Source organism: Bombus fervidus, chromosome 1, assembly GCF_041682495.2.
Source record: "Bombus fervidus isolate BK054 chromosome 1, iyBomFerv1, whole genome shotgun sequence".
NCBI classification, from domain to species: Eukaryota; Metazoa; Arthropoda; class Insecta; order Hymenoptera; family Apidae; genus Bombus; species Bombus fervidus.
In genome coordinates this window covers 12,501,372-12,513,934 of record NC_091517.1, presented here as the reverse complement: position 1 = coordinate 12,513,934, position 12,563 = coordinate 12,501,372, and the positions used below count along the sequence as shown (strand labels likewise).

At 36.6% G+C, this 12,563-nt stretch overlaps 1 protein-coding gene across 5 annotated transcripts in view; it reads left to right on the top strand.

The window, feature by feature from the left end:
• LOC141445772 (uncharacterized) overlaps nt 1-12,563 on the top strand; it is a 109,720-nt gene that overhangs the window by 54,159 nt on the left and 42,998 nt on the right. Inside the window, exon 4 of one of the 5 annotated variants that reach the window (XM_074111750.1) lies at nt 6,483-6,854. The exons of 3 other annotated variants lie outside the window; for them this stretch is intronic. In XM_074111750.1, coding sequence (XP_073967851.1) covers nt 6,483-6,525 — 43 coding nt within the window. In that variant the 3' untranslated portion in view covers nt 6,526-6,854. Of the gene's footprint in view, nt 1-2,669; nt 4,988-6,482; nt 6,855-12,563 lie in introns of those variants that run through there. One more of the 5 variants, XM_074111745.1, reaches the window with a different exon arrangement.

Below are 12,563 nucleotides of genomic sequence, written 5' to 3'. Positions count from 1 at the left end.
AAACTTGTAAGGACGATCAATCAGACGGTAAGAAGAAAATTTTCCAAGACATCTATATAAGACACTCTCTATATATTCCAACAAAGTTACATTCGACAAACTGGAAATTCCGAAGCCGACAAAAAGCCAGCGCCATTAAACACAACGCTGTTACTAAATATACGCAACGCATACCGCCTGACCACTTGTACGAGCGGGTTAAAGATATGCAAATTTATGTATTCGCGACATGTAACACGTAAACCTCGTATACCAAGCAAGCTTGTTGAAATTCTCGTTCGCGTTGTTTTCGTTGTCATATCGTTCTCGTTTTTCGGTCGCGAAATTGGCGACGCTCGAGTGCGGTTTTTCTCTCCTATAATACATAGAATGGCGTCGATAACTTTGTCAAGATAGACGATTCGTTCGTGCGGCTTCTTTCAACAAAAGGAAAGACACGAAAGAAAAAGAGAAGGAGGGAAAAAGAAAGAAAAAGAGAAAGGTAAGGGTGGCATCTCGATGGTGCAACTATCCCGGTGAATCGACCCTTATCGTTTCGCGAAAAGCCACGTGATCGAATTTAGCCGAGATTGAAGCCGGCCGTGCACGGTCGTACGGGACTTCCGGTAATCCACTTTCCCTTAAACCGCAGCCACCCTTAAAGCAGGATAAATGGTTAGCATGGAGAAACCAGAACCCGAAGTAAATTCTCGAGAGTGCACCGCGGATTAGCTCTCGCGCTAACTACTTGTATTACAGGGAACAGTCCCGACGAAATTGGAATATATCCTCGGTTCCGCCTACTTCCTTTGACACACTAAATATTCTATTTCCAACTTAACGTTGTGTACGTTCTGCTGTCTTGGCCACCTGCAGCGATTAATAATCACCGTTGAATTCCAGGTGAAACTATCATGTCGTTTGCCGATGCTATCGAAGCGCCTTTGAAAGTATGTCAAGAATTGGACGCTATCCAATTATACTTTGGGCTGTATATTTCATTTAATTTAATTTCAATATACCGATCGAGAAACCCATCGAATTACAAATGCATTATAGTGTGCGTATACACGTATACATTGTAGAAGTTCAAACGAAGAATGTTTAAAGGCGCGAAAAGAAGCGGAGAAAAACTCCGGTACGAAACAAAAATTATTTGCGATCGAACACATTCTATAGATAGGGTGGAAGTTTCTAAATTTAAATGTGAACCTACGCGCTACAAATTTATTCACTTTTCTGAATGTTCTCGCAGAGGCGTAGGAATTTAATAATTTCAGCAGCGATGGACAGGAAACGAGACCATTTATCAGCTTAAAGGGAAGGATCAAGGTAGCCACTGTCTTACGTGATTCAAGAGATCTCAAGTTTAGGCTATCTAAGATTGGCTTATAATCGTGGTCAGTGATATTCGTTACACGTACAGCGTAGGAGATGTATTGGATCCTCGGATAAGTTTTCAACCTTTTCGAGGTCACGTTTTTGCTCAGAAACAACAGAAATTCAACACGAACGGAGAAATTCTAGCAAATAAGATGGCAGAAGATTATCGCAAGATGTTGGAATAAATTTTATAATATTTTATTAGAAAAGATTTCAGATTTATCCGACAATCTGAAACGCCATTCCAAAAATATATATGTAAGGTATAATTTTGTATTTTGTATTTTTGTATTCCGTGGGAGAATCACGTATTATTAAACCATTATATTAAGAATGTTTCTTCGAGCATAGAAATTATGATATAGATTAGTGGATAATGTTAGTGAATGTTGGCATGTACAGTATACATATTATTTTTTGACGTTATCGCGTGATACGTCTTGGAAAATGTTAGGAACGTTTCTTTGAATTTAAAACTAGGCTATAGATTAGATCAAAACGTAAGTGGGTGTTGGAATGTATTGTATAAAACACTAGGTATAATTAACCATGTTGCACGAGAATGTCCATAGTACTGACCGGAGTTATATCTCTTACTGGTTCAAAAAAGCGTGTCGAGTGATTTAAACGTGAATGTGCTAGGTGTGGTTCTGTTGCAGAGGTCTAATTGTCTAACTTTTTCGCATACGCGGTATGTGATGGAAAATTTAAACGAGATATTTCAAAATGTGTTTTATCGTATACTTTTGTTGAAACTTTGTAAAAGATATTCGTCTACTTTAGAGTTTAAATACAAATCGGAGTTTTAAAACTTGTTTAGAATCATCAATTAAAATCATCGTTAATGACATATAATTAATTTTATAGTATGAATTATAATAAAGTTTCCCTTTCTCAGAGCCATCAATTAATGTCACCACTAATAACCTGCAATTAATCTCATAGCACGATAGAAATATGAATTCTAATGAAATGATAGACATAATCTTGTATTTGCAAACTCCTCTATGATTTACGTTTATTTTCGTATTTATCGGAACTGTTTTGTTATTCTTATTCACGACATACGAAACAATTCTTCTCTGTAACACACACACATACACACACACACACACAAAACAGTGTAATATTATAAACAACGTGAAATTTTGTTGTAATGAAATACGAAGAAAAATGATCGAAACTTTTTAAGAATCAATTGTAAGATCTCATCATCAGAGTGCACGCGATTTAAAGCCGCTATTAGGAAGTCGAAATTCACGATGAGGATATTTTTGGTTTAAAATCAATTTGCTGGCGTTCCACAGGTTTTCATGTAAAACGCAGAGTGGTGTGCCAAATCCACACGACGTGCGGCAACATCGACGGTGCCTGGTACCTGATATGATTTCACCGCGCCTTCGCTCGGCCTGGGAAAATGAAATTTCCCCTCGCCTCATTTTCGTACGCGCCTATATTCCCGTTCTGGGTATGTGCGTTCGCCAGTCTGACTACGAGAAAGGTCGATGTCGTTGGCTGAAGTAAAACGTCAAATCGCATTTCGAAACATTTACATTGAGAATAGTAGTGATAGAATTAACTTTCCGGAAACTGTACAATTTCCAGCGAGCAAATAGCCGCACAGTACGTAATGCCATAAGTACTATATGTTTATGCGATATTATTGCCTTGTTGATAGCGTGTGTTTGATATTTATCGTCAGTCCTCGTTCGGACTCTTATTTCAGATAAAATGATTAGCTTCACTTTGTGTAGATCTCCAATTTCTCTATTTGGGTACGTAATTAATATTGAATAGTTAGTATTGGATTTTCAAAGAAACGACTACTTACTTTTATAAATTTAGTCATTGCGAGAACATAAATATGCGCAAATTCCAAAATTGTAACATTCTACACGCTTCTCTTTACTTTTCCATTCAATCGATGTGGCTTTTGTGCAGCTCATTTTGTGATTTGTTTATTAAACAAGTATCGCAATTTTATTGAAACAAAAAGTAGTAGAGGAAGATACTATAACAGGTAGGTATTTTACCTTTGAAATGAATCTCCTCTTCGTTAATTTTTCTACAGGTATTTGTTAGCTTAAGTATTCGTAGGCAAACTGGGTCGTGGATTAAGTAAACGAAAATTCACTTTTGTATTTCTTTCCATGCAACTTTGATTTTTAACGAAAGAATGATAAGTATTTAAATCATTGTATAATATAGTAGAGGTAATGATTTATATCTAAGAATTCTAGCAAATATTTTGAAAGCCACGAATCGTAAAATAGTTTTGGTTTCGACATAAACGACTAAGTTTGTCTACGGAGTATAGAAAAATATACGTCTGTCTATGGAGTGTTAATACTCCTTTGCAATGACCTTCCAATGCTTAAACTTTCCACGAAGAACAGTACTAATAATATTTATTAAAATAATTAGCGTTATTCGTACAGTTTCCATTAATCCCGAGAATTTCCATCAAATTAAATAAATCTCGACTAATGGAAAATTGACGAAAACATCTAGTTCAGTCCTCGCATACTTCTCTCCCCAAGAATTCAACGACCAACGAACTGGGAAGTTAAATCGTGCGCCCTATCTCGCAGCCCTTGAACAGAAATAACTAGCACAATTACCCAAACGTAAGTACTTAACCGATTAAAATCGGATAACGAAAAAAAAAAAAAAAAAAAAGAAAGGAAAGGGAAGGAAGCACTAGTCGAAATAACCGTGCCACCAATTACATCGTTGACTCCTTATTATCCGGAAGTAATCAGCCTATCGGTATCATCTGTGCAACCTGATCTGGAAGAGGGAAAAACGTGTGGCGAGAGAGGGGCGTGGTGGGTAGTAGGACACGGGGAAATCATTATTGCCGGCAATCACGCGAAGTTCACACTGCGCCGTTTGCACGAACACGCGCGGCGTTCCATCGGTGTTCAAAGCAACCCTCTTTCGCTTAACAAACGCTTTCATCGAGAACCACCACGAACCGCGACCAAGTGGCGGGAATTGAAGAAACCCTGGAAAGGAGGAGAGGCGAGAAAAAAGAAAAGAAAAGTAAGTGGAAAAATCACGCAGAGAAGTATGCAACGCAAGCTATACATGATACAGTGACGTGGAAAAATTTCCGGTCAGAATAAATCTTTAAGTTTATATTCGGAAAGCGATATTCGAAAGAATTTGAAATAACGTTGCGCGCAAGGATATGACAAGTAAAAGAAAATATAGAATAATAAGCAAACGCCGCTGTATAGTCGTATAATATTTTTTAAAAATTCTTTAAAATATCATCACTTTTGGAATATAAAACGAGAAATCTATTTGGCCAGAAACTGACACGCCACTGTGTATCTCGGCGTGTGCAAACGTTACTCGCTGTTGTTATGACACCGGTTGGTAGTCGTTGCGTCAACAATGTACCGCGTAATGCATCAGGGAATTAGAACGTTGCGCGGACAGAATCCTTCGTATCTTGTGTGCTTGTGTGCGCTCGAATTAAATCTGGCTGTGAATTCGCTTAAGAGTTCCGCGAATTTTCGCCCTTCCCTCGTCACGATTGGATCTCGCGTGGAATTTCATTCTCGAATATTTTTCCCTTTCCAAGTTCAGTTCGACATCTCCAACTTTCGAGAGCGTGTCTTCTGCCAGAGTAGGCACGATAATTCATTGTTCGAAACTGGATCATTTCGAAATATCGTTTGGGTTGTTGAGAATGTGCCACGGGAATGTAAACGTATTACGGAGATGTTTATAACGACAGCTGGGTAGGAAATTTTGGTATGTAAATTACACAATTGCTTTTTTCTTCATCGAAACTGATACGTATTCGTCGTAGATCTCTAAAAGAATTCACGCGTGCGTTTTAATCGCATGACTTTCTAAGAGGATATTTTTTCACGGACAGATAAACAGCTTTAATAAGAGCTCGAAGAATTAATGCTTTATTTTCGAAAGAATTCTCTTTAGAAAACTAAAGTTCTTGAAATAGAATCATCATTTATTCCAATGTGTTAAAGCGGAGCAAGGATTAAGAATGCTTTCTTTATAAGCTACAGCTACTTTGTGCCATAAAGAATTCAGTGACTCGTGCAACTTTTAAAACTGAAAACAACAACTGAAATTATTGTAATACGTAGAAAGAAATTTTCACTTAAATAATTATGGATCAAACATTGCAGATCCAGTGAGCCGATAAGCCGTTTATGTTTTGCAATTAATTAATTAATCAATGGATGCACCGATTAATGGCTGCTTTCCAAAACCGAAATCCTTAATCGCGACACGATTTTCCTTCGAGCTCGGCATTCCGCGAATGGTATCATAATTCTTTGCGCGTCATAGTGCAGCAATGAATCGCGTTTTCGAGAGTTGAAGCGTTTGTATGTCGGAGGTTCGTAAATATTGAAGAATATTCCTCTACGCTCTGGCGTGGTAAATGTTTTGAAAAAATATTTGCCCGGCGGATGGTTAGAACCGAAGGGAAACTAGGTAAAACGAAGCGACAGTTTCGTTAGAGGTTCGTGTGTGAAATGAGACCAATGGAGGATCGGGTCGTATTTTTGTAACGTGGAAATCGTTCGGCCAATCGTAAAAGCACACCTCTACACGAAAAATATGCCAAATGACGCTTCGAATAGAAATTTATTTGGTATATCACTTAGGCAATCGCAGTAAAATTAAGAACGATATCGATCGATTTGCTTCTATCGGCTGAGCACTAACGACAAGCGTTTTCTCTTCGATGAAAATACTCGACCGTATCTTTTCTCATTACTCAACCAAAGAGTATATAGGTCAGAGATGTTCCCATTGTCCACCCAGTTTACGTCGCTACGCTTTCACGAGGATTCCGCGTTAAACGGATGAAAATTCCAAGACGAGTTTCGAGTGATTTAAGAAGACCAGCCAATAGCTAAAGCGAGCAAATTGGTTCTCTGGATTGAGAGACAAACGTACGGATAGGGAAACCGATCGACGTGAGAAAACATCGTTTCTCGCTACCCTCTCGTCAACGAACGCACCTTTTTACACGCTGTGTCGTCGTTGGGCACTTTCTTCGATTTCTTTTTTCTTCTCGCCCTTTCCGACGTCGAAGCAATTTCGCGAGAAGATTATTCACTCGACGCTTTTAGTGTTTTAGTTGCGGTGAATAGCAGAAAACACGGAATAATTTAGCCTGACGAGAAAGTGCTTTCGCAGAATTCGATGTTTCACCCGTCAACAACATGGATACTTCGTTACTTACACGACGAGTCGATAATTTAACGTTACGACAGGAAAATTCTGTATTTATTTGTACAGTTTTATTTTAAATGTCATAAAGTTACGAGTGTTATAAAGGAGATAATAAAACGAACAAAATGTTTATCATCGGACAGCGACACGTCCGAATGTCTGTTTTATAAAAGCTACCGGTAGTTGGAAAACATGAATCATTAATATTTTAAATATTTTTGTCAGATCAATGAATTTGTTTTTATACGTTTACACTTTGTATCTTTATATTACATATTCCATCGCTTAGTTTCTGTATTTTATTACCAATATCCTTTGCGTCGCTTCTATCTGCTAAACAATCGCATTTATACCACTCTTATAACAAAAAATATAATGCATTAACACCAAGGTAAACATTCAAAATATAAAACGCAAAACCATAAAAGTCAGATGGAAAAGGAAACACGTGATAATGTATTCGCACGCTGAATAATCGGAAAATTAATACCAAAGTAAGAAGACAAACGCAAAATACAAAAGTACTTCATCTACTAGCCACAGACTAAACCAAAGTTTCAGAAAGGAAACCAGATGAAAAATAAAACAGGTGATTCTGGTCCACATCGCTATTATGTAATAATACACTGCTATACTTAATAATCAGGAAATTAATAGGAAAAGAAGGAAAAAACGAGAATCACGAAATACGAAAAGCACTCCTATTATCTAGAAAATAAACCAAAGGACCATAGAGGAAACGGGAATCAAAAAAGGAACATGTGGTTCCATTAAAAAAAGCAATCGCATCTGAAAAAAAGTAGCGTATCGTAGCTACAAAAACTAACGCCACCAAAAAGTAATACCTTCGCCACGTTTCCTCTATCGTTGTCCATAACAGAAACACGGGTTACGCAAACTACGTAACTCACCAGCGGTACACGTTGAAGCGTGCTCGTGCTTTTCCATCCTCTAATACGTTCGTAACTTTTATAGCAGTCGCTAACAACGGACTTACCACCGACCGCGTGAATATAAACGAGAGTACACATCGTACTCAGCAACCAAACAATGGAGAGAACCATCGACGAGTCGTTATCGTTCTAGACAGCGGTATTTTTGGCTAGAATGTTCGTTCGGCACCAACGATCGTACGCTGGATCGATAGTTATACACGCACGTTCAGAAGTATTAAGACACTCAGAGTAACTTAAGTCAGTTTGACAACTCAGTAAGATATTATCAGAGCCTTTAAGAATTATCGCTCCGTTTCGAGCGTTAAATTATAAAAGAGCAATACACTCAATATTGTGATAACAATTACACGAACTTTGTATAATAAAATGAATGATTTCCTTGTCTATATTTGTCGTATCTTCCGATCGGTATTTTTATCAATTTAAACATTTATATTGTTATTTGTATTTTTATTTGTTTTGTGTTCCATGCGTGTCACGAACGATTTCACATCGTGTCTTTCACACGCTGCTATGAAATAACGACTGTTATATTTTTAATCAATCGATGGAAAACAAAAATAGTTCGAAGATAATAAATTTTCTTCGGTTCTAACGTGATGGATAAGACATTTTAATGGAAAGCAGAATTACGATTCGCTATGTTATTGTAATTCTTGCAAATAGTTTTAGCCAATTTTAACGTACATGTATTATATCACGATACTGCATGAATACCAAATTTTCATCGATTAATCGTTTCCTTGATAGTGGGCATTAATTGACACGTTTCGTATGAAACCAGCAGGTGTTCTGATTCTATTGAACAGGACTGTACTACATAGAACACGGTCGCTGGTTTATCGTGGCGGGAATCGTGTCGTTTCTAATGATATTCGGCTATGATTCGGTAACATCTCCGTCCACGATGCAAATGCGGCGGAAGTGCACGGTAAAAAGCTTCGTTGTCCGCGTTCTCTTTTAGGCAGGCTATCCCGAGACGATTACCATGTTTGGCATGGCGCGAGTCAGCGACTCTTTTATCGCGACGTTCCCCAACACCGATTCCTCTGTAAAACATTTTCTCATAGGTTTTCACGTTTCGCGTGATATCCTCGTTCGGGATTTTCTTCCAGTTTTCGGCAAAGATTTTTCACCTACCCGGTCAACAGCACTTAAACCGCTTCTGATAATTCCTGATAAGCGGGGAAATAATTGCGTCGGGACGAGTCTTTAATCGGCGTGTCGATTGCTACGAAACGATCGCAAATTCGTCGGTAATCGCGTTATCGTTTTTAATTATTCCGAGCTTACCGTGGGGATTAACTCGTCTGCTATTGATCATTTTTCGTCTTTTATCAATATTCGTGAATACGTTGTTAGCGAATGCGAATTACATAACGCCGCGTTGTGATATGAAAATGGCGGATTTCAGCATGATGATACGAACGTTTAATTCGTTACGTTGTTACGTAATGTAGAGATGGCTTACGGATGGCGGAAGCTTATTTATTGTTTAAAAATATGAAATTGTTTATTTGACAAGGAAGGAAATCGGGTTGTTTTAATTAGCAAGCAGAAACGGACGTTTGAAATTTATATGTATGATGCAGAAAAGAAACGAATGAATTAAATGGTAATAAATATAATTTTGTCTATATTTGTCTGTTTCATAAGAATTTGCCATTCCTTTTCCTAAGTATTTCTTCAATGATTTTACAACAAATACGATATATCATTGCAACGTTCTTTCCTAATTGCATCTACATATGAAAATTCGTTTCCAAAACAATTGGGAATTCGTCGGTTCATAAATCACATTTTTGTAAAATCCAATTCTTATGCATCTTAGTTCAATTTTCTGTTCCTTGCCTTTGAGAATGGTTTCTGTATTGCAAGTCGGCCATGTAATCCAACAGCTGCTTATCTACGCTTTACCGTATCCAAGAATAATCCGGTTTCTCGAGTAATATTAAAACTTGCTTGAATTTCACTTTTGTTCTGAAATCTTCTGCTGTGGTTACTTTACACAGCATATTCCATATTATGAAAATTTGTATTCTTTAAAGCGGTAATCTCAGGGGATAAGTCTACACGTCCTAAAGTGACCACGAGAGATCTAATTTTTCCAATGTTTTTTATTTCTCATCCTCGATCATTCTTCCCGTGACACAAAACTGTCAATTCCACGTTGTTACATTTAAATTATGAATATACGTAATTCTACGCGATCACCAATAATTACAAATACTATGAGAAATTAATTATCTAATGAGAAATTATGGCTCTTACGATGAAATATAATTTTTGAAACCACTCGAAACGTATGGATTAAACAAAAAAAGAACAATCAAATAAGTCATCTCCTTCAAGTAGAATATAATTTTGTTGTATAGATATAATTTTGTGATTGATAAAGAACAGAGGAAATAAAGCGAAATAGCTGCGAATTAGAAAAAATGATATAGCGTTAGAGTGGCGTTACAGAAGTGATATATTTGGGTTATGTAATTATCGGAATTAGGTTTCAGATATACAGTTCAAAACTAGTTCAGGTACTAATTCTAGATAAGCATCGACTTTAGCCGAATATCTAATTCAAAACTGGCTCGGAATTAACTTAGGCATATGAAATTAATTTAAGCCTAAATTGGAGTGTTTAGCTAACTTAAGGTTTAGGGATCTAATTATAATGGGTAGTAGGAGTAAAGTATACACTTAACTTCGAATTAATTAAGATTCAGGTACTTAAACAAGAATATGCGTTGGATACCGCGAAGAGTCTGATAGGGAACATTGATTTTACTCAAACACGTAGTTATATCTAACAGACCTATTTTTCTCTCTCGTCGATGTATTGAAACGACTAATTAAAAGATCTTCTCCTTTTCTCGGTTATTCTATTCTTTGATTCAGTTCCAACGATTTGTCAGTTTCGAATTGTTCATTCAATCTATCTTTAACGAACTGTATTCATTTACTTTTCGTTCATCTACCTTTACTTCTGTTATAAATTTATAAATGCTATACATTTGGCATATCATAAATATTTATCAAATCTTTGACAATCGTCCCTTATAATTAATTACCTGCTAGAATATCAGAATTGACAACGTATTTAAAAAGATCAATGTCTGAATTATCGGGAATTGCAGAGTTTTTGACAGCTAGGGTTTAAAAGGCAACGTTCATCGCGATGGAAGTTTTACAAAGCGTTTGATTTTTAACCATATTATATCTGGGATATTGATTAAATAGAAAGAATAGACAGTAATTTCCGGAATTTTGCACAGAGCGGTTGGTTTGAAACCAATATCCGAAACATATCTTATATTCTATAGCATCGTGCAGCATATCGTACAGCGAATACATACATACATACATATATATATATATATATATATATATATATATATATATATATATAGCGAATAAAGTTAAAACAAAGAGCCATGTCAGAGGAAAAGGACCAATCCCGTAGCGATGTTGTTAAAAATTGAAACTGTAATACCATAATATCAATTGTAGAAAGAAGGTTATAGAACGTAGAAATAGGTATATACGTGTACATAATTTATTTCAGAAAGAAAATGAAACATTCGCAAGCAATTCGCGAACCTTTAACAAAGTACAATGCCATAATATCAAGAATTTCGTATAAAGTTCATCAACGTAATGTAGAAATGTTACTTCAGTAAGAAGAAAGAAACTCAACACGGTGGCCGTTTGTACGATAATTTTGCCAAAGCGTTTTACAAAATGAAGGAAAGAAAGAACGTAGTGTATTTCGTAAAAGCGACAGACATTTTCATATACGTTATAACAGTAACAGTGAATGCGCGTCATTGAGAGGAAAAGAAATCGTTTATCTTGAAAAGAACGGCAACCGAGCCGAGTAGAAGAATCGGAGTTGTGGCTTCGTTTAACGAAACTTGTAAAAACGCTGGTACAACGACGCCAGCACAAATTTACACGAAAATTCATGAAACTGGGAAATCCCTGGTATGCGGGCAGTAAAAGAATCTTTGAACACCTGCTACGTATTTGCATAAATGAAAAACTGGCGAAAGTTCTTTCCTCTGTAACCTGCAAGATAATAAATTTTATACAAGTTCCAACAATCGAGGAATAAAAAAATAATCCTTTAAATACCTCCGAGACCTCGCAAAGCACTTTGCAATAATTAGATTTAAGTCATTACAACGTTGCTTCGCTGTTAACTTTTAAACACACGCGTCAAATTATTATTTGATGCTTGCAGGTATATATTGTTTTAACATAGCGTTGTATAATGTAAAATAATAACAAGGAGGTAAGTAGATGATGAAATGAATTAAATAATTATTTTCAGCAATTAACAGTAAGAATGTTAAAGGATCATAATTTGTCAATGAAACTTATACAGTTCTTCGACCTTACAGCTTTTCAATCTTTCTTTTCATATTTTCTCAAACATTGGATTTATCACAATATTAAAATACAACATATCGTTAATTTCTATCGCTTAAATAAAATAAACATTTGCAAAACGCATCTCCATAAGTTTCTCTATTAAAGATAAATGTTTTCAAAGAAAATGAAGCTGAGCCACACGCATTTATAAATATTGTATCAGATTTGACGGTAAAAAGCTGCACTGGGTTATTTCCTCTTGCGCATAAAATTAAGCTCGCATCCTCGATGAAATTTAATCAAAATCCATAGAATATCATAAAAGTTTCACTGTAGCTCAACCATAGCACTCGGAGAAGGTTGACGCAGACGAGAGACCGGATAAGTCTTCTCGGTTGCGCGATTCAAAGGATCGTAAATTTTGCCCGATGTCGTCCTGCCTTAAGTTTTCCCCAGAGTTAGGGTAAGACGAGGTCCTCTGGTAGGCGAGAACTCGAATCCATCGATCAACCACTTTTCGTTGGAACTGTCTGGATCAAGGTGAAGTATCCTTTAGAGGGGAAGAAAAAAAGTAGGAATTCTTCACTCTAGTGAAATTCCAGTGGGAGGTGGGGGTGGGAGCCACCTATATGCTGAAGCAAAGGCGGAAAG